The 22,234-nt window shown below is 39.1% G+C and overlaps 3 protein-coding genes and 2 pseudogenes across 6 annotated transcripts in view; 3 read left to right on the top strand and 2 right to left on the bottom strand.

The window, feature by feature from the left end:
* Nucleotides 1-9,971, top strand: part of LOC101311528 — a 13,090-nt pseudogene extending 3,119 nt beyond the window's left edge. The window contains exons 8-24 of the transcript XR_185368.1: nucleotides 55-150; nucleotides 297-413; nucleotides 521-737; nucleotides 1,267-1,409; nucleotides 1,483-1,650; nucleotides 1,726-1,910; nucleotides 2,046-2,139; nucleotides 2,206-2,294; nucleotides 2,403-2,628; nucleotides 3,035-3,109; nucleotides 3,493-3,612; nucleotides 4,944-5,134; nucleotides 5,218-9,201; nucleotides 9,342-9,473; nucleotides 9,555-9,641; nucleotides 9,729-9,808; nucleotides 9,892-9,971. The product of XR_185368.1 is annotated as an uncharacterized LOC101311528 (transcript). The remainder of the gene's footprint in view (nucleotides 1-54; nucleotides 151-296; nucleotides 414-520; nucleotides 738-1,266; nucleotides 1,410-1,482; nucleotides 1,651-1,725; nucleotides 1,911-2,045; nucleotides 2,140-2,205; nucleotides 2,295-2,402; nucleotides 2,629-3,034; nucleotides 3,110-3,492; nucleotides 3,613-4,943; nucleotides 5,135-5,217; nucleotides 9,202-9,341; nucleotides 9,474-9,554; nucleotides 9,642-9,728; nucleotides 9,809-9,891) is intronic.
* Nucleotides 1-22,234, bottom strand: part of LOC101310948 (putative disease resistance protein At3g14460-like) — a 192,395-nt gene that overhangs the window by 145,407 nt on the left and 24,754 nt on the right. The window lies entirely within an intron of this gene.
* On the top strand, nucleotides 9,186-10,735 carry LOC101311236 (putative nitric oxide synthase-like). The gene is made up of 7 exons (XM_004309004.1): nucleotides 9,186-9,201; nucleotides 9,342-9,361; nucleotides 9,555-9,641; nucleotides 9,729-9,808; nucleotides 9,892-9,973; nucleotides 10,180-10,263; nucleotides 10,673-10,735. Exons 1-7 carry the CDS (start codon nucleotides 9,186-9,188, stop codon nucleotides 10,733-10,735), a joined length of 432 nt encoding a protein of 143 aa, XP_004309052.1.
* Nucleotides 10,481-12,378, top strand: LOC101307253 (annotated as a pseudogene). Its single transcript, XR_185290.1, has 6 exons — nucleotides 10,481-10,988; nucleotides 11,060-11,173; nucleotides 11,250-11,354; nucleotides 11,446-11,535; nucleotides 11,751-11,860; nucleotides 11,954-12,378. The product of XR_185290.1 is annotated as an NO-associated protein 1, chloroplastic/mitochondrial-like (transcript).
* Nucleotides 17,252-21,000, bottom strand: LOC101302788 (beta-fructofuranosidase, soluble isoenzyme I-like). Of its 2 annotated transcripts, XM_004307758.1 has the most exons (8): nucleotides 20,607-20,910; nucleotides 20,372-20,380; nucleotides 18,606-19,462; nucleotides 18,353-18,514; nucleotides 18,036-18,256; nucleotides 17,856-17,943; nucleotides 17,701-17,737; nucleotides 17,498-17,616 (listed from the first exon to the last, which is right to left on the bottom strand). In XM_004307758.1, exons 1-8 carry the CDS (start codon nucleotides 20,662-20,664, stop codon nucleotides 17,534-17,536), a joined length of 1,515 nt encoding a protein of 504 aa, XP_004307806.1. In that variant the 5' UTR covers nucleotides 20,665-20,910; the 3' UTR covers nucleotides 17,498-17,533. The 2 variants fall into 2 exon arrangements, with proteins under 2 accessions (XP_004307805.1, XP_004307806.1); XM_004307757.1 differs by having other exon boundaries at nucleotides 17,252-17,737; nucleotides 20,607-21,000.

Raw genomic sequence — 22,234 nt, 5'->3', positions numbered from 1 at the left:
AAGTACATATGCTTCTAGCTAGTTTCGTTCTTAAGCAATCATTTCCTGTCACAGGGGTGGGGTGATCNGTTAAGGCAGCTTCATGAGCTGGCTGAAGCTGAGCTAAAACTCTCTGAGCATCAGAAAAAGTTGACTGAGATTGAAGCTATGGTTGCCTATGAAATCTTATTTTCTCTCAATAAGATACTGAAATTCCATCTTACACTATGCAATTGACAATTCATATTGTGACTGTTTTACATGTCATTGGGAACTTCATTTCCATAGTAATTTCATCAATGTATTACTATTTGCAGATAAGAGAGATTCAGCCTCTTCACAAGAAGTTCATGGAGCTTAAACAACAGTTAGAACTCAAATCATATGACCTTAAATTATTTCAGGGCAGGGCTGAACAAAATGAGCATCACAAGGTTTTGTCATTTCTTTTCTCTTTGAGCATATTCAGATGCAGAACTATGCTGCGTACTGTGTTCACTGGATTGATGACATGAATCTTAATTTTTATTCTGCTATCTAGATTGGTGAATTAGTAAAGAGGATTGAGCAAGAGCTACAAGAAGCTAATACTGCAGCCAAAGAAAAGAAACTTTTGCATGAAGATTGTGTGAATAAAGTGTCATTTCTTGAGAAATCAATCAAAGAGCATGACAACAGTCGGGAGGGAAGGCTGAAAGATTTGGAAAAGAAGATCAAAGAGACAAAAGCTCTACTCCAGTCAGCTTCAAAGGATCTCAAGTTAAGTTTTATTATTGCTGAGATTTAATAGAAATATCGTCCATGGGATCTCATTGAGCTTACTTTATTTGAAACAACTTGTTTGATGATGTTCATTGTTAGATAGTGGATCTTGTGATCGTTTGGCTGGCCTGCTGAAACCACCTATCAAATTTTGGATCTCATACTATTATAAGTGTAATTCCTAAAAGAATTTCTATGTTCGACATCTTTTTATATAAAACAAAATTAAAAATAAACTTAGTTATGAATATCATTAAGTCTTTTGCTTTCTAGACCAATTTACGTAACTTTGTTATGGAAAAATAAACCGCATGGGAGTTGTTTAACTAAGATGCTCCCTCCGTAATTGAAACATCCAGGAAAAAAGTAAAAGATTAGCATTTTGGAAGATGTCTGCCAGTGTTATTTAGAAGTCTTCATGTGGCTAATTCTGTTTGGAAACTGCTCCAGTTTCTGGGTTGATTATTATTGTCTGATTCCACATCAGCTCTTTAATTTTTGTGTGATATGATTTTACTGACTGATAGGGACATGAAAATGAAAAGGAGAAGCTTATTATGGCAAAGGATGTTGTTTTAAAAGAGCTTGCATCTTTGGAGACGCAGTTGTCTTCTTTGAGAGCACAAATTGATGGACTCGTTTCAGACGTAGAAGAGCAGAAAGAGAAGGTAAAAACTCTGATACTGTTTTTGACTCATATTTTGTGTACAATTATTCATGCTGCAAACTTCTCTTTCACAGGTAAATTTTACAAGAAATAAGCATGATCATGCAAAATCCCAGCTTGATTCAATTTGTATGAAGATGAAGGAGTGTGATTCCCAAATTAATGGCATTGAATCTGAGCAGCAAAGACTTAAAGACAAACTTCGCGAGACAGATCTTGAACGGAAGAGGATGGAAAATGAGGTACTTTGCTAATGGTCCTCCCAAGTGTTCTGCATAATTATAACTCATTCTAATCTTTCTGAATATATTAATTAGGTAAAACGAATGGAAACGGAACAGAAAGACTGCTCTACGAAAGTAGACAAGTTGGTAGAGAGGCATGCCTGGATAACTTCTGAGAAACAGCTATTTGGAAAAACTGGGACTGATTATGATTTTGCAACGCGGGATCCTTGCAATGCAAGGGAGGAACTAGATAAACTGCAGGCTCAACTATCTGGGTTCGTGACTTGCATTTTTCTTCTTCATTATTGTTGGTTATACTTGCTGGAGTTTTTACATTTTTGATATGTTGTGAAGTTTGTTATTAGTTCCTTCCATGAGGCTGAGAGATGACTTTTTTTATCCTTTTGTAGCCTTGAGAAAAGGGTGAATAAGAAAGTTATGGCAATGTTTGAGAAAGCAGAAGACGAGTACAATGACCTAATGTCTAAGAAGAACATCATTGAGGTTGGTGAACCTTGATCTGTCTGTGAGCTGTTTTCCTTTTCTTTTACTTCTAGAAATCCTTCTTAGAATGACAAGTCTAAGATGAAGATGGTGATTGAAGAGCTGGATGAGAAAAAGAAGGAAACATTGAATGTTACTTGGGTCAAAGTTAACAAGTGAGTCATTCTCAGTTGACTTTGTGATTTTCAACAACTTCTCTATACTTCCAATGCTATTTATTTTTGACTCCAAACTGAAACTGACAAAAAAAATTCTTCATTCAGAGACTTTGGGTCTATCTTTTCTACCCTTTTACCCGGCACAATGGGAAAGCTTGAACCTCCTGAAGGGTGTAGTTTCCTAGATGGCCTTGAGGTGCGTGTTGCATTTGGGGGTGTTTGGAAACAGTCTTTGTCAGAACTGAGTGGAGGTCAGCGATCCCTGCTGGCACTTTCTCTGATCTTGGCATTGCTTCTCTTCAAACCAGCTCCTCTGTATATACTGGATGAGGTATGCTTAACTTTTCTATTAGGGTTTATTGACTTTATTCACTGAACTGGGTGCAATTTGGGTTTAGAATTAGACTAAAAGCTTCTGCTGTGGATTCTCTACCAAAACATTTCTACAACTTTGGTGCTCTGTTGTTCCTATGTGTTTAATGGACGGCTTGTTTCTTATTTACCTGGGTTTTAGCTTTTTTTGTGGTGTCGTTTCTTTGTTTGAAATAGCTACTCCACATGTGGAAGTTGTCATTCAAAGTTTTACTTTTTTTCTTTTTGGAGTAATCTAGTGGGATACTTGTAGCATCTGTAGACTGTATTGGTATCTGCAAAGCTTTAATGTGGGTTCATTATATTGTATTGGTCTCTGGTTGTTAAGATGAAACAGTTATCATCATCTTGTTATTCACTTGCAGGTTGATGCAGCTCTTGATCTAAGTCACACCCAGAATATTGGAAGAATGATCAAAAGTCATTTCCCACACTCCCAGGTTGGTGGATTCTGCCATCTGGTTATGTACATTTTACCTAGCTGGAATCTTCTTCTGACATGTACCATCTTCTCCTCCAGTAATCCATAAAGTTAGGTTTAGCTAAGATACAACTTCTTTTCTGTCATTGTGCAAGTAAATAAGTAATACTATCTGACTTTTACAAATCTCAAAAAGTTCAGAAAATGTTTTAGGCATAGCTGTGATCTGGCATATCCACTGCTCTTTGACTGATCATCATCCCTTGGCTGTTTGTAGAGTCTGGTATTCTGGAGTTTGTAATTCAAACCTCATTCTACAAAAGAGCAGATTGCAGCATAACTTATAAAGATAATATGCAACTTCTACTTACCCATTTTTCTTGTTTATCACATTTTTTTCAGTTCATTGTGGTTTCACTGAAAGAGGGCATGTTCAATAATGCTAATGTCCTTTCCGAACAAAGTTTGTGGATGGAGTTTCAACTGTTCAAAGGACCGTTGCTAAACAAACAAGTGATGCTGGTACATCTCCAATCCCTTTACTAAATGGCCCTTTCTACTGTTTCCATGTTTCCATGCTCATTTCAATTGTAGCTTTGCGTTGAACACAAGTTGCTTCTTTGCTATCATATCAAGTATAACTTGTTCTGATTTGTCGAACTTTTCTCTTTTGGTTCAGATGTTTTACTTTACCATGGTGAATGATCCTTTCCTGTGAGGGCTTATCTATCTTCAACGTATGTATGAGAAACTTCTTGTTTGTCGACTACATGTGCTAGTTGGTTATGCAATCAATCTCCAGCTTTCATTTAGATACAAGTGCATATGTAAAACTGTATCAACTCTTGAGTAGTTTCATGGTGGTGGCATTCCAATGTTGTGCCTGTTTTGAGCCCTATGCTCAACCTGCATATATTGTAGAGCGTCGAATTTGTACGCCAAATTTTTGAATAATTGTTGAATTTGAATGATATTGCCCATAAGCCCATCTCTGTGAAGACTATCCAATAATTATTCAAATTCACCAAAAAAAAAGGTGGTCCAAATACGTTTTATTGCCAAAAACGCATCTTCCAAAAATCATTTACTAAACATGGCCGTCTCCAGTTTAACAGATGAAAACATAGATGCACACATACAGTAAGTGTCAACGGTTACAGTAGAACACACACTTTTACCAGTTAAAATGGTAATTTCGGTGTCGGCAGGGTGAAACCTTTGTGTTCCATCGCCTTTTCCCGTCATTCCTGTTGAGTGGCTCACCTTTGTTTCATCGACTTTTAGGAAAGTGCGAGTGGTTTTCATATCTAGACTTTTTGCCAGAGGAGCTTCTATCCATTCATACTTGAACTATACACACTGCACTGTATCATTATTCATCTAAAGAAGAAAGGGCTTCTTGATTTTGGACTCAGATATCCTTTGATCCATGTAAGCTAGCTCTTCTTGAATCCGTTACTAATTTCATTTTGTTAATCAGTTATATTCATGTTGGATTATCATTGTGAACTAATTAAACTGGATCCGCTTACTAATTTGTGCAGTATAGCTGGAATCAGATCGATCTGCAACAAGAAAGTCTGTCATGATCATGATCTCAGAGACTTGGCCGATCACCTTGTGGAAGAATTAACGTTGCAAGTGTTTTAGTTGTGATCTCACAGAAGAAATAATCAACTTTTCATGTAAGTGCATGTTTTCCGATCTTGCAAATTAAGGGAAACAAATCAGATTTAACACCCATTTCATTGTTTAAATTATTTTCTAGCATGCATGCATCAACTATAATTGTACCTTAATTAACTACTAGCTTCACTTTCTGCAGTTTTGAATACATCGATTGTACAAAAAAGAACGATGGGGGAGCTGTTCTTGGTGCATTCCTCCGGTGCTGCTTGAGAAGTTGGCGGATCAAGAGATCACTGAGTACTTCGGACGCCTTATGGGGGTCGACAAAAAGGTGCTGGAGAAATGGACTAGAACGTTGACGGCCATTGAAGAGGTGCTGAGTGATGCTGAGGAGAAGCAACTAACACGAAGAGCAGTAAAGAGTGGCTGGATGATCTCAGAGATTTGGCTTACGATGTTCAAGATGTATTGGACATATTTGATACTAAAATGCTGAAGCGGAGGATAGAAAGACAACAAGGAAGCAAAAGCAAGTTATGGAGCTCACTCTCTAAAGTTAAGTCCAATTTTGATCTGAACTCAGCAATCAAGAAGATAAGTGATCGACTTGTGGAGATAACTACACGAGGAAAGCAGTTTGATTTGCAGAAACTTGGAGTGTCTAAAAAGCCATGGAAAATGCCACCCACTACTTATCAACTTGATGGACCTGTGATCGGAAGGGATGAAGCAAAGGCTAAGATTCTCTATGATTTGCTTTCAAAACAAGAGAATTATCATGTGGTTGGTATTGTCGGTACTGGAGGACTAGGAAAGACAACACTTGCTAAACATGTATTCAACGATGCTGCAACTGGCCAGTTTTCCCCAAAAGGATGGGTATCTGTGTCAGACGACTTTGACATTGTAAGGGTGGCAGCAGCCGTTTTGGAATCAGTCACGTCCTCTCCAGTTCAGGAATTGAAGGAGCTTAACTCAATTCTGGAGAAGTTAAGTAAGGAATTGGCTGGCAAGAAGTTTTTAATTGTTCTTGATGATGTCTGGCACACTTGTAGCTATGGTCAATGGACTACACTGCAGGCCTCCTTTCGTGTTGGAGCAGCTGGAAGTAAGATCATCGTGACAACACGTGACGCCAATGTCGCAAATATGATGGGAGATAGTAGCCCTTATAACTTGAACCCGATGTCAGAAGATGATTGTTGGGAACTCTTTCAGCACCATGCACAGTTAAAAAACAGACCTGAAGTTGTTGAGTTCCTTAAAGAGAAAATTGTACAAAAATGCAATGGGTTACCGTTAGTTGCAAGGACTCTTGGTGGGCTTTTACGTTGTAAAGAAGTAGACGAATGGGAAGACATATTAGACCACAAGATGAGGACTCTATCAGATCAGAACAAGAAGGAAATCCTTCCAGCATTGAAACTGAGCTATCATTATCTCCCTTCGACTTTGAAACGGTGTTTCTCCTACTGTGGAATACTTCCAAATGATTATGAATTTGAGGAGATGCAATTGATCCTTTGGTGGATGGCAGAAGGTTTGATTCCGCCCAAAGAACATGAGCAAATGGAAGATTTGGGACGTGACTATTTTCAAGAGTTGGTGTCCAGGTCATTATTTCAAAAATCAAGCAAAACAGAGTCGAAATACATAATGCATGACCTGGTTACTGAATTGGCACGTTGGGCTGCAGGAAGCTCATGTTCTAGATTGGAGGATATGCAGAATTATGACTCGCAGCAACGTACATGTTTGCCCAAGGTTCGTCATTCGTCTTACATTCTTGGTGCGTATGATGGGGTTAAGAAGTTCGAGGTCTATTCTGAAGCTACATCTTTGCGAACGTTCTTACCACTTTCACCTTCATATGGTCATTATCTGGCTCATAAGGTTACTTCTGATTTATTTCCCAAACTCCATTACTTACGACTCCTCTCTTTGAAAAGTTATCAAATAATCGAGTTGCCGAATACAATCAGTGAATTGAAGCATCTACGTTATCTTGATCTCTCCCACACTCGGATAAGAAGTTTGCCAGACTCGACAACAACTCTGTACAACTTGCAGACATTGTTATTGAAAAGTTGTGACAAGTTGAAGGCACTGCCCACAAGCATGAGAAACCTAGTTAATTTGCGTCATCTCAACAATTCAGGTACAGATTCATTGGAAGAAATGCCTCCTCAGCTTGGTCAATTGACTAACCTCCAAACATTGCCTGAGTTTGTTATTGGCAAAGGTAGTGGATCAGGAGTAAGAGAGATTGAGTCATTATTGCATCTGCAAGGGACATTGCACATCTCAAGACTAGAAAATGTGATTTGTGTCGAGGATGCCAGGAGTGCCAACTTAAAGAGCAAGGAAAGGCTTGAAGCCCTATTTCTTGAATGGTCTTCTTCGAGTGTCTCAACAGAAGATGCAGCAATTGTGCTTGGCATGTTACAACCTCATAGCAAGCTCAAAAATCTCACCATCAAAGGTTATGGTGGATTGAAATTTTCAACATGGATTGGGAATCCTTCATTCACTAAAATGGTGCGGGTAAGGTTAGAAGGTTGTAATCATTGTCAATTCTTGCCACCATTCGGACAGTTGCCTTGTCTCAAAGAACTTTGTGTACAAGAAATGGATGCAGTTGAGAGTGTTGGTGTTGAGTTTTATGGAGAAAGTGACCTGCCGTTTCATGTTTTAGAGACCCTGGAGTTGCATTATCTGAAAAATTGGAAGAAGTGGTCTCATTGCCAACAAAGTGAGGGTGTTGAAGTTTTCTCTTGCCTGAAAAAGCTTTCCATCAAGGACTGCTCCAAATTGGAGGGTGATTTACCGGAGAAGCTTGATTCATTAGCACAGCTTGAGATTTGCGGATGTGAGGAATTGGTGGTTTCAGTATCCAAATATAAACAGCTTCACCGATCAAACATTGAAAAGTGCAAGATGGTGGTGTACGACACAAGTACAGTTCAGTTTGACTTACTAGAGAGTTTGACATTTTCAAATGTATCAGAATTGAGATTCCAAACAGTGGCGTTCATGAAAAGCTTGAAAAATGTTAAAGAGTTGAGGATCACTGGTTGTGAGGAGCTTACATGTTGCTTTCAAAATGAGGATAGATTACTGCAACACTTGATTTCTCTTGGTCGTCTGTGTATCGAAGACAACTCGATCCTTGTTGAAAAGCTAGGGATTGAAGCAGAGCAGTTGGTGCAATTGCAAATCCTGGATTGCAAGATTGAACGTCTGGCGTTAATCGAGTGTGGAAGGCTTTTGATGGTGCCTGAAGGATATCATCACCTTACATCACTTAAAGAGCTCCGAATAATTAAATGTTCAAGTCTTGTTTCTTTTCCGGATGTTGGTCTGCCACCTTGTCTTCAAGAGCTGCACATAAGTGAATGTTCAAGTCTTGTTTCTTTTCCGGATGTTGGTCTGCCACCTTGTCTCCAAGACATAGTGATTCATGACTGCGAATCTCTGTTGCACTTTGCAAAATACCAGATTCCTCTCAGCCTAAAAAGAATAAAGATTAGGAATTGTGGGAATTTGAAGTCATTAATAGAGAAAGAGGAGGAGGTGGGTAACGGTTCTTCTTCTTCTTGTCTTGAGAGTTTGACGATAGAGAATTGTCCCTCTTTGATGTGCTTATCATGCAAAAGTCAATTACCCAGGTCTCTTAAACAGCTTCGGATAGTGAGTTGTGGACAGCTGGAGCTAATAACTGAGAGGTTCCTCGATGACAGCTGGCAAGTCGAACAAATTTTCATCTTTCACTGCCCAAACCTGAAATCCTTACCCGAGGGACTGTGCCACCTCACCAATCTTCAGTCATTAACTGTTTTGTATTGTCAAAGTCTTATTTCGTTGCCGAGAATGAATGTGTGGCCGAGAATGATACGGATCGTAAATTGCGATAAATTGGAGGTGGCACAGTTGGCGAGAGACATGATGCACACCGAGACATTGGAAATTGATTACTTTGAAGGTTTGACAACTACAACTTCCTTCCCCACCAACCTAACATCACTGGAAATTCACAAGATCAAGAATTGTAAGGCGCTGATGGAATCTCAAGGGTTGCAGAGACTCGCCTCTTTGAGATATTTGTGTCTATGGGGTGAAGATGATGGAGGTCTGGTGTCATTTCCACCAGCTGCTGAGAATTCAAAGGAGACGGAGATACTGCTTCCCAGATCTCTTGTTGTTTTGAGTATTGTAGACTTCCCAAATCTAAAGAAACTGAGCAAGGGCTTTCAATTCCTCACCTCTCTTGAAAGTATTCGGATCAGGAACTGTCCGAAGCTTACAACCCTTCCAGTGGAGGAAGGCCTGCCTCTTTCAGAACTTCGTATTCACAACTGTCCTCTCCTTGAACAGAGATACAAAGGACGATACCGGCACAAGATAGGACACATCCCTGAGGTAGTAATTAATTTCGAAGACATATAAGAGAAAACCAACAGTCCTCGATGGAGCCGTTTCCAGGTACGCACTTGTAATTTGAGACAACATCCGCACTGATGATAATGTTATCAAATACATGTAGAAAAGCGAGGGAACATGTTGAAGCTTGTCAAACTTTCCTCTGTTTTCCACATCTAACGTTTTATTTCTTCCATCTGCAGGTCTCCTAATGCTCAAAACTGTTGATCACATCCTTTTCCTCCACAAAATATGATATTAATTAAATTGGATTTGGGCTACGAGAATGAGAGCTCTCGCATTTGGGCTACGAGAGAGCGCTGATAGTTAAATTGGTATACTACGTGCTGGCATTTAGTTTTGAGTGAGTTGCGTTGCGAAATGTAGGTTGTTTTTAAATGGTTATTGGAATGTAGGTTGATATTGTGGACTTCAATGGTAGCTTTTTGGCTCGTATGCGTGATCTGGCCGGTGCGAATCCCATAATATTAGTCATTACTAAGGTATTAAGCTTCTCATTTGTACTTATGTAACTTATGTAACATGACATTGATGCACGCAGCTTTCTAATTGCGCTTTTCGAATGACAGATTGATTTACTTCCCAAGGGGACTGATTTTAATTGCATTGGTGATGGGGTTGTAGAGGCCACTGTAAAGAAGAAGCTTAAGTAAGATTTGTTTCCTTAGCCTTTGCTTTTACTTATTTTATATGGTGTCTTTTTAAAAGAGTGTCCTTGATGCTTATTTGCAGTGTTTTGAGCATTCATCTGATGAGTTCAAAGTCTTTGGTTGGAGTAGCTGGAGTTGCATCAGAGATTCAAATGGAAAAAAAGGTATTTACTTCTCAGTGTATGTGCATCTTCATGTGTGAAATTCATTGATCTGACTAAAGCCATTGATATAAGTTATTTAATTATAGCCAACAGAAGAAATAGGTTTATACATTGTAAATTTGTACTTCCTGTTGAATGAAATAAGTATGAACATCTATCATTTACAGGAACTTCAAACTGAGTTCTTTGGTTATTTTTTGGTGCAGGGGCGGGACGTGTATGTTATGGTGAGCTTCTTGATGGGAACTCTGGAAGTTTACTTACTTAGTACTGAGTATTGGTTTTGTCAAGTGAATTTAACACTTCTCAGAACCTGAATTTTTTTTTCTACTTATCCTTGCTCTTGGAGTGTGTGGTTTCTTGTGAACTGCTATGAATTTGATTTGATTCTCAATCACATTTGAGATTTTAACCTGTTGACTGTATGGAACTTCAATAAGATTTTGAATCAGCACATGCTTTTTTACTGGTATTTTATCCATGAAAATCTTTCATGCCCAGTCAAGTCATGTTGCTGATTTCTATTTGAGTATGCTTGTAAAAGGAAGTAAAACAAAAGAGTTGTCATATCTTGTTTTGCCTTCTGTATCGATTATCCTCTAGTTGGTGCATACTTGGATTGACCTATAAAAAATGCGTTTGCATTGACCTATAAAAAATGCGTTTGCATCTGATAGTTTAGCTTACCTTTTGCTACAGGGCTCCGCAAATGTTGGGAAATCAGCTTTTATCAGTGCTTTACTGAGTAGGTTCATTAGTTGACATCTGATATGTTTTGTTGCTATGAAGTTCATAGCAATTCTGTTCACAAAGATAAATGCCAGGATTTATTTTTCTAAATGAGTTATTCTTCTTTTGAACTGACTTTTGTTAATACTGTATTACCGTTATACCAGAACTGATGGCGGAAAAGGATCCAGTTGCTGCATCAGCGCAAAAGTACAAACCAATACAGTCTGCTGTCCCTGGAACTACCCTGGGTTCAATTCAAATCAACGCTTTCCTAGGAGGAGGGGTATGCTATAGTATCTGTATATTACCAATGGCCTTTCAGAGTTTAGTACAGTAACATTCTGTTATCTGCAGAAATTATACGACACACCTGGAGTTCATCTCCATCATAGGCAAGCCGCTGTCGTTCATTCAGAAGACCTACCTTCTCTTGCTCCTCAAAGTCGGCTTAGGGGTCAATCTTTGCCTGTAAGTTAATTGCTTTTCTTTCTCTTGTTTTTTCCTTTGGTATCTTTGAGTTGTTGACTGTTTCTTATCCCTCCAGAATTCTCAGGTTTCTGGAAGTGGAACAACCAGGCAAGGAAATTCCAATGATTTGAATGGCTATTTAATATTCTGGGGAGGTCTTGTCAGAGTAGATGTCTTAAAGGTTTGGTTTGGCCTTGTAGCTTCAGATACGATCTTTATCTGGCTGATGCATATACGGTGTTTCCTGAGTAATCAAATATTGATAATTTCAGGTTCTCCCTGAGACACGTTTAACATTTTATGGGCCAAAGAGTCTTCAGATTCATATGGTACCAACTGATGAGGCTGATGAATTTTACCAGGTAATCAAGGTCCCACTTGAGATTCATAGTTTCTTATTTCCCAAGTACAGCTGACTTATGAAGCATTTAAAATATTTTGAAAACAATTAAAGTGAACCCTTTTATGTTACTGACACTATGAAAATGTGATACCATTCCGGCCTTAAAGGTGTGCATGATATTTTTCTCTTTAAATTGATTGGTGTGATTGTAATGTGCCTTTTACCATGTTGCAGAAACACGTTGGAGTCTTACTGACACCTCCAACTGGGAAAGAAAGAGCAGATGAATGGAGAGGTCTCGACTTTCAGCGTCAATTGCAAATAAAAGTTGAAGATGTGCAAAGGTAAATCATTCATATGAGTATTGCAATTCTGATATTTCCTTAAAGTTAGTTAGTTAATCAATATGAGAATTCTTCTCTTTTCCTTGTATGCAGGCCAGCAGGTGATGCGGCTATATCAGGCTTAGGTTGGATTAGTATTGAACCTATTTGCAGATTATTAAGAAGTTCTGATTCAAATTCAGAAAAAACTGCAGGGAACTGCATTTAGCTGTGCATGTTCCCAAGCCAGTCGAAATATTTGTTAGGTCTCCAATCCCAGTGGGTAAGTCTGGAGCAGTGTGGTATCAGTACCGGGAGTTGACCGAAAAGGAAGAGGAAGAAAGACCAAAATGGCATTATTGATTCTTGTGTATGTAGAGAAATATGCTGTCATTTAGTGTTGTAAAAAAGAAACCGAGGTGAGTAGATATTCATATATACAGACAATAGATATAGAAACATGCACAATGCCGAGTGTACCATGTTTTACTGAACCAGTCTGTCTGAGAAAAAGAAGTTTTGACTCTTCTATATTGTAGAAATTGCTCCGGAGAACACTGTTAAACACCAGTTTTACAATAGGAACCAACTGCAGAGATTTTTCTAAGAAAACAAGAAATTGTTCGAAATCATGATATTCATATGAAATTGTGGATTGTAGCACGTTTTTTTTGACAAAAATCTCATATTCTTGTATGTTCACCAAAGTCTTTACATTGGTAAATCATGATCTTTAAGCAATTGTAAAACTGACGAACTTGAAAAATCTTCACCCGATTGTTTTTAATGAGTTTTCAAACTCGAAAATTGCGATAAATTGGAGGTGGCACAGTTGGCGAGAGACATGATGCACACCAGTAATCTTGAAAAACTGACAATTGATTACTTTGAAGGTTTGACAACTACAACTTCCTTCCCCACCAACCTAACATCACTGACAATTAACAAGATCACGAACTGTAAGGCACTGATGGAATCTCAAGGGTTGCAGAGACTCACCTCTTTGAGAGAATTGCGTCTGAGGGGTGAAGATGATGGAGGTCTGGTGTCATTTCCACCTGCTGCTGAGAATTCAAAGGAGACGGAGATACTGCTCCCCAGATCTCTTGTTATTTTGAGTATTAGACACTTCCCAAATCTAAAGAAACTGAGCAAGGGCTTTCAATTCCTCACCTCTCTTGAAAGTATTTGGATCTGGAACTGTCCGAAGCTTACAACCCTTCCAGTGGAGGAAGGCCTGCCTCTTTCACTTGAGGGACTTTTTATTCGCAACTGTCCTCTCCTTGAACAGAGATACAAAGGACGATACCGGCACAAGATAGCACACATCCCTTGCGTACGAATTAATGGCGAAGACATATAAGAGAAAACCAACACTCCTCGATCGAGTGGTTTCCAGGTACGCACTTGTAATTTCAGACAACATCCGCACTGATGATAATGTTATCAAATACATGTAGAAAAGCGAGGGAACATGTTGAAGCTTGTCAAACTTTCCTCGGTTTTAAATTTGAACTTTTTATTTCTTCCATCTCCAGGTCTCCATATGCTGAGCAGTGAGAGCACATCCTTTTCCTCCTCCACATAATATGACATTTGGAGTCTCAACTCGATCCCTTCCAGGAAGAGTTTGTGATACATATCCTTGTAGTTTTGTATCTATAGAAACAATATCAGCTCTGTCGAGGTTTGTCAAATACGCTAAGCTGTGAAAATGCAATTCAATTTGTTAGTTTTGTTTCGTGCTGGAAAACTTGCATTAGGCATTTGATCTGTATTGAATGTAGTTTTGTATTCTGTGCTTAAGTTTAATTTGCTAATCACTATTCAAATACTCGTAGTATTCAATGGCTTTATAACAATGTATTATGTCATCTTAGTCAAGCTACTAATCAAACACAAGCTGCCATTGCTGGTTGTAAACTGTGACACTAAAACACTCTCAAGGGTTGATATTTGTCAGTAAAGTAAACAGGTCGAACTTTTAAATGTAACATATTTAGTAGCAAAACATGTGTTGAACAACAGCATGAGACTCTCTTATAGATAGTGTTGTAAGTAAGTTTTAGTAGCGAAACATTTATATGTAGTAGCCTTTACAGAGTAGTATGCTCCAATTTCCTGCAAATATCTGAAAATGGGTATGTTACAGGCATTTTGTCACAGCCAGGACCCAGGATATATGCTTCTGAGGATGCCCTGGGAATAGGTTTAACAGAGGCTATTCAAGATGGGACGGGGAAAGAGAAAACATTTTTGTTACCTCTATGTTATGGGGTGGTCATCATCATTACCCTGTTGTTTCAGTGCTCTAAAGTAAGCACAGATTCTAGATTACTTACCTATCAACACCAAATTCATTTCTTAATCTACTGACTAAATTTTGAACTAGGCAGATGGTTACGTTGGTTGATAACTTGATATTGTGGACTTCAATGGTAGCTTTTTGGTTGACTCCGGACATTATTTTGTTTTCGATGTCTAACAGCAGAGATCGCCGGGTGATGGCTTTTCATATTACTACAAAAAAAATGGCATGAAGTGAAAGTCACCGACTCCGGACATTATCCTTTCGTGGGGAGGGCCGCGGTTGTAGACGGTACCATATATTCCATGTCTTTGATTCGGGACGAAATTTCAGCATTCTCGTTTTGGCGGGATTCAGATGATACTTGTTACCTAGGCGCAGCCTTGCCTTTGCATATATGGAATACCGCGCATCCACCATCCCCGATGTTGGAGTATATAACTCAGAATTTGGTTCATTTAGTGGGGCTAGACTTTTGTCTTGTGCAGACTGGCCAGAATGAATATTCTCTTGAGCATCAATATCTTTGTATCACTACATTTCGGATCATACGTGAAGGAGGAGGAACAGAAATCAGAACCCTACGGTCATCTGTTTATCAAGTCGACTTGATGGGCAGCTTCTTTCTGGAAGTTAACTTCAGTTTTACACCGTAAGTTTCCTAACACAAGTGCTTGTTTTACTTATTTTCCAATGCAATTCCTATTGATATATTGGTATTCTATTTTTCTAATGATTCTCTGCTGACTGTTACATTATATTGGAATTCAGAGATTGTGAGGATGTTGAACCAGAAGAAGACTGTTGTCCAACTGCACCAGTTAAAAGTGAAGTTGGAAGTACCAGGATGACATTGGAGGACAAAGAAAATAAAGCAGATCTGAAGTTGTATGTTGCAGCAGGTAGAGAACAGGTGTTCCTTTCCATTCCGACAAAAGTGGCAATTCTTAGCTAGATTTGAGGGCACATTACCGTAGTTTTGAGAGCGTGTAGGGTTTGGTTGGGCTGCTTGGGGCTCTCTTTGGTTTCTGGGCCGCGTATTTGGGCCTTCTTGGGTCACACATATAATGCCTTTGTCCTTTGGATATGGATTGGAGTCTTATGTGATGTGGGCTTTTCTAGTGATCCATTGAAGCAATTAATTGTTTAACCTTGCGGTTCCCAACACATCATCTTAGCAGAGCCTCTCGGTTGTTTCCCGACCGATCAAAAGCGCGTGTTCCGAGGTCAGTTTACATTTTCCGGTGGATTACTTTGTTGGATTTGCTTTTATTATTTATTTCATCTACGTAAGGTCTTTACCGATCTGTGAAATAGCTGTGATTGGAAACAACAAGTATGAGATGCGTCATATATATACATAGGCCGTGCCTGATATAACAACGAGAGAATCAGAATGGCGTAGCTTTTGTGTTTCTGTTGGTTTGGGTTCCATGATTGATCATTTGGTTTTGCATCAGATGCTCTCCTGCAGAACTCATAAATATTGTAACATGATAGTTAGGGGTGTTTGATTAAGTGATTATCAATTTTGTACCATTGATTGAAATCTATATGTACAAATCTATATATCATCTGTGTTTTTTTCTCTTTAATTTGAGTTTGTATTTCTCTCGATTTAGAGTGGATTGTGTTGAAATTAAATCGATTTGCTTTGTTACTTTAGGTGAACTTGGCTTCTACGTTCAGATTGGCCATGGAGATTAACGCAAACCTGCAGACGTATAAATCCATGTTTGTTTTGGTGCGTTTCTATTGTGGTCAGTACCACGGTGCACTATATAAAGTAAACCTTAAAGAGCATGGAGAATCCGGTGAAGCTTCAGGTGATGCAGGAGCTGAATCCCCTCCACATGTACTCGTCCCAGTAATGAAGTTTTTTGATAAGCCTCTGTATCCGCCGAAGAACTGTTTGTTTGAGGGTGTGAGAGTTAGCTCCAAGTTATATTTGATGGCAAAGGAGAACCCTTATTATGGCGAACCCATCACACCCACCAATTCCTTTGTTTTTGACACAGACCCAGACGCAACCTCAATCCATGACTTCCCTCCATCCAAACCATTAAAACCACACGGTACTATTATATCTGCATACGGTGAGCTATATTACTTTGCACATCCAACATGCTTCCTACGCATCCCAGACCACCCCTCCCTTGAGCGATATAATTCCGCCACTAATTCCTGGAAATCCCTGCCTTCTTGGCCGTACGAGACTCTACCAAACCCACGCATGGATGTAGCAGGTTATGCCGTCTGTTACGGCTATATTTTGATCTCAATGTATAACCAGAAAGATCATGCGGTGATGGCGTTTCATATCGGTTCACAAACATGGCATCGAGTGAAGGTCGCCAAGTCGGATTACTATCCTTTTCTGGGGAGGGCTGTGGTTGTAGACGGTGTTATATATTCACTGTCGTTTTTTCGTGGCGAAGTCCTAGCATTCCCTTTTTGGCGGGATTCAGATGGTACTTGTTGCCTAGACGCACCTTTGCCTCTGTATATACGCAGAACCTCAAACCCACCGATGTTGGGGCCTCTAACTCAGAGTTTGGTTTATTTAGGAGGGCTGGACTTTTGTCTTGTAAAAACAGGCGAGAATAAATATTCTCCTGTGCATCAATATCTCTGTATGACTACATTTCGAATCCTCAGTGAAGAAGGAAGAACTGAAATCAGAACCCTATACTCATCTGTTTTTCAAGTCGACTTGATGGGCAGCCACTTTTTCGGAGTTAACTTCTGCTTTACATCGTAAGTTACCTCACACATTTTCTTGTTTTACTTATGTACCTCTGTTATTGTCTGATGAATTATTTGAGTCTCTGCTGACAGTTAATTTTATTTTCAACTTCAGAGATTGCGAGGATGTTGAACCAGAAGAAGACTGCTGTCCAACTGCACCAGTAACAAGTAAAGTTGAAACTACCATCTCCTAAACTACCATGTTTGTTTAGGAGTTTTTAACATGTAAGGAGTGGATTTGGAAAGAGGTTTATTTTTATTTATTTTATTTATAAAGACCCTGAAGAAATTTTCTTGGCCTAAAACAAAAACCAGAAAGAAATTTAGCTCAGTGGGACTAATGCAGCAGGGAAAAAGGATCTCAATAGGCAAAATCTATATTTCATTGAAGATGATTATTCATTTGAACCAATAAGGTCCAAATCAACAGATATTGCTGAAGGGCATACGTACCCTGGTTACAAACAGAATGGGCACCCAAAGAATATTACAGACCACATTTTACATTTGTTTGCCAGAAAATTTGTCATTGCTTGGTACTTGGTAGACAAATCTCGGATGAATGCAACTCCTAATGAAGGAGGGAAAGTTACCACAGATATTCAGTTCAACTGGCTTCACTACAAAAAATTGTACTCTCATTGGACCTGGTCTAATGGGAAAGGGTGAATGAAAGCTGAGTTCAGCTGCCAAATCTTCAGTGTGGCCTTGACATTCAATCCTGTTGCATTGTTAAACAAAAATAGTTTCGCCGCTCCATAGATTGCTTCTGTTGGATAAATTCTAGATGTAATCACTGTCCTACCTCCTTGCGCAAAACTCTCTACAATCGAATGATCAACCTGTAAACATTCAACACGGAAAAATTAGTGAAGACCGACAACAAGATGTTAGACTATTTGGCATTCGTATATACTACATAAGAACATTTAAACTTGTTATGGAGATCAAGATACGCACCAATACTCTCGCGAAGTGTTTTTCGCCCTCCAACACAGGCACTTCACTTCCATAAACTTGTTTGAAGACATCAGGAGCCTTAGATGACCTGCATTGATAAGAAACTTACATCAGAACCACTACACATAACAATTCAGCAATTACTCATAAGCATATCTCAACGTTGATGAAGATGCAAACCTTCTTTCGTCTGCGCAGAAATAAGTTGTGACATCCCCTTCAGTTGAATTGGCAATGTTGAAATAGATAGGGGTCAGCTCTGAAAGAATCTCATCTGCAATGACCAGAATACCAAATGGTCCGAAACTGGTTCTATCTGTAGCACCCCCACCACAACCAACACTGCTATTCAAAGTCTCTGATCCCAACGACTCTATCTCAAACTCCACAAAGATGTCCAACTGATATCAAAACCAGAACAGAAGTATATGTTAGTAAATATAATTGATCATGTACAAAAAATGCTTATGTAACCAAGTTTTACTAGACAAACTAACCTGTGTAGCTGTTCCAATATCTAGTTCAACAACTGCTCCTGCTTCAACCAAAACATCACTGAAGTCTGTGCTGTTCAGTCTCAACTCCTCAATCTCTTCCACTGGCCATTGGATCAAATTGGTGCCGGTTTTGTTGTCAAACAACACACTCCTCGGAATAGTCTGTAACATTTATTAGTGTATTAGAGTGTGCTTCACAGTTTCATCAGTAAATATATATGACCAAAATAGTTTTAAGGCGAAGAAATCATACCTGAACTGATGCCCAACCTTTAGCCAAGTCATCGGACTCGGTATCGGTCTCATTGATCCAACCCCAAAGGATCCTTCTCTCCTTGTTCTGATCATAAAATGTCTTTGATGCATAGTATCTTCCATAGTCATACTTCAACCCAATACCCACATCAAGAGCCGGGTTATCGGGTACCCATGTTTCATTCTCTATGAAATAAGTCCCAAGCGCATAGTGATCCACTTTCGTGTCGTCCAAGCTAGCCTTTAGAACATGCTTCACACTCGGGTCATTCACAGACGTATCCAAACCCTTCGACCCGTTTATGGCAACCGGGTAAAAGTCAATGCACTCCCACATACCCGTACCCGGAACCTCATGAAGGAGACCCTGCGACATATTGTAGTTTATGAAATCCTCTGTGATGTACACAAACGAAACTCCAGTTGTATTGATCTTGGAGCCAATGGTAATGCGCCACTTGCCGTCGGGTCCGATCCACGCGGTGGTGGGGTCACGGAAATCCGTGGATAAAATCCCGGGCGGGGGAGTCAACACCGGGTTACCCGAGTACTTGACCCAATCCAAGAGTAAGGGATCAGATAAGTTGCCCGGATACGCTAGGCATTGCACTTGGACCGCATCGACCGTGTCACCAGTGTACAACATTACAATGTTACCGTCGGGGAGTAGCGTGGCGGAGCCGCTCCACACGCCGTTTGCGTCGTACCACTGATCGGCGACCATTGCGAGGGGGAGGTACAGCCAGTGGATCAGGTCCGTCGAGACGGCGTGGCCCCACGTGATGTTGCCCCATACGGCGGAGTCCGGATTGTACTGGTAGAACAGGTGATACCAACCCTTGTGAAACAATGGACCTACACAAAAAATAAAAACATTGGGTTAAAATTTCATTATTAAGAAAAAGATTAGGCTTTTGCAACAGTGTGTTATGTGATTATGTATTTTTTTTTTGTCTGAGTGTGATTATGAATCATGAAGGGGCAGACAAACACCTAACGTTGGTCAAATTGAAGGGTGGGTGCCTCGCCAAAAAAAGAAAAATTTGAAGGGTGGGTAGGGGTGGACGGTGGGAGATGAGCACATGACAAATTTAAAACCACACATGTTGTAATATCCAAATCTGTTTAAACTTTAAAATCACTATCACCGGTATTATGGGTATTTTGTGCCAAGTGGCAAGGAGTCATTGGTTATATCTTCCAAGGTGGGGCCGGACTGTCTAGGTAGTCACCTTATCATGAGCTGGACTGGGCCGGGACAATTGTGGCTCTTGATTGGTCCACAACTCCATAAATAATGTCTTTTCCGGTCCACATATTACAATAGATTACAATAAGAATAAAAATTAGTTTTTATTCTTTTACCAAAAACAAAGAAAAATATTTGGCTTGCTTGGTATCTTGGACTAAATTTTTGGTAAATTAAGTTTGTTACTAAACATTACTGGAAAACATAATTTTCACTATAAAAAAAACTAATATTAAAGCAAAATTCAAAAACAAGTTGAGCATGTAACTTCCATCGTCTAATCGGGAAAAAAAAAAAACAACAACAACTACTATATCTACTATACAAACACAACTTTTTTTTTGTTACATTTGATCTAAGAATAAGCTATATCAAATTGAATTGTAATAATATCATAAATACGCACCAAGAATTTTATGTGAATGCAAGATAATTGCCCAAGAAAAAGCAGTAATAATGATGTTTACTAATGTGCTCGAATAATTGATACCAACTTGCCAAGTAAGGAAACTTACCATTAGGATCTGATGAAGTAGAAGAAAGCCAGATTCGCCGCAGCAACACGGGATGAAACAAGACGAGGAATTGTGATTAGTAACAGAAAAACACGACCAAATTAAAAACTAATGACAAATCAAACTAACAAATCATAGAATTTGGATTCCTGTCGCTTCTGGAAAGCTAATCAATCATTGGAAAAAAGTAGTGAAAGAAACCTAGCTGTGAAGCTGGGGTGTACTTTGTACCTACCATTCATCCAATTCTCTTCTGGTTGAAAGTGAAAAGCTGTTCTCTGCCAAGAAAACATAGCATTGGTCCAGTTATACGATAGCTCGTCGGAGACCGGCGGGTTCGACTTGGCCGAGACTCCTAGTGCCTTCCCTCTCGGCTCCCACGACGACGTAGTTTCCGAAGCTGGAGTAGTTGAATGTGGACGATGTTGATGTTCATCTTGTTTTTCCGGCACTACATTTGACGGGCCTTGGTGGATGATTAATGCAACCAATGACAAGAGAAACACGACGGAGGCGAGGATCACGGCGAATCCCTTCCAGGGTCGCCGTAGACTTGTTGGGGAATGACCGGAAAATAATGGCTCCTCCCCCGGCAAGGGAGCGTAGGAAGAATCACTAGTGTCGACCATTGCTGTGGTTTGGTTTGGTCGTGAAATTTGTTGTGGTGTTGATTATGGACTGCGGAGAAGAATAAAGTGGGGGGATTATATAGGGTGTGGATTGGTGGTTGTCGAAATTAGATAGAAAAGAGAGAGCTCGGGGAAGGTAAGTCATTGAAATTTTTTTGGTAAGTGGAAATTACTTACCAAAATTATGGGGGTATGTATTTTAATTTTGATTTTATGAAAGGGGGGACAAAAGTGAAGTTTAAGAAAACTCTAGGACTTGGTATGTATTATATATTTTAGGAAATTATCCACATTGTGTTGTCTTGGTTGACAGCTTTATGTTTGTTGGCTAGTTTGTACAAGTATTGTAGCAACAAAAAAAAAAAAAAAGGAAAATCTCTATTCTTCATGATTTGATAATGGCACCCAATGTAGTATGTCTAGATTGAGTGATAGCAATTAAGGGCTTATATTTTCCAAACTTAAGCTTAGTAAGTACCACAATGTTCTTTCTCGTTAAACATGTGAACTTGATAAACTAATTAGTTAAGCATGTGAAAGTTATAACAATTAGCTGAGTATACCACATCCGATAGGGAAAGAAAAAGACTTGGCTGGTCATGTCAATTCAAGATTGTAATAGGAAAAGTTACCATCCGTGTTTTCCTCCACCACAATTTGTTGACGCTACATTAATAAGGTAAGCAATTCGATCATCTTCAGCAATATGACTTCCCTCTAGGAAAGGGAATAAATATATAATATTAAAAAACTAAATATAAAAGAAGAAAAAACATAATTGTCAGTCACTTGGTTCAACATTATCTTTTATTTTATAATTCTCGTAAATAGAGTCGAATAACATAAGTTTAAAAGAAAACAATTCTTAAAAATGGTTAGTATAGTCATTAGTTTCCCTAAGTATGTGCAAAATGCTACTTACATCGTCATATAGTTCCTTCTTCAAGTAAGATCTAATGAACTTAGTAAAAGTACTGTAAAACGCTTATGGCTTTACTAGTTATTGTTTATATTAAGGTCGAGGAAACGTCATTTTGTTCATGGTAAACAAGCAAGAACAATTACACATGAACAATAGTGGAAACCTAGCTGTTACGGTAACTTGGCTCAAAAGTCTCTGACTTAATTGGTTTCGTATAGTATACAAATACGTTGTTTTGAGTTTGATAAACGTGTACGTGTAGCTAGCATTAAGCCACACTCTTCAACTTTGATACGATTAAAAAAGTGATCT

Source organism: Fragaria vesca, linkage group LG7, assembly GCF_000184155.1.
Source record: "Fragaria vesca subsp. vesca linkage group LG7, FraVesHawaii_1.0, whole genome shotgun sequence".
NCBI lineage: Eukaryota > Viridiplantae > Streptophyta > Magnoliopsida > Rosales > Rosaceae > Fragaria > Fragaria vesca.
This window is presented reverse-complemented; position numbering and strand designations above follow the sequence as displayed.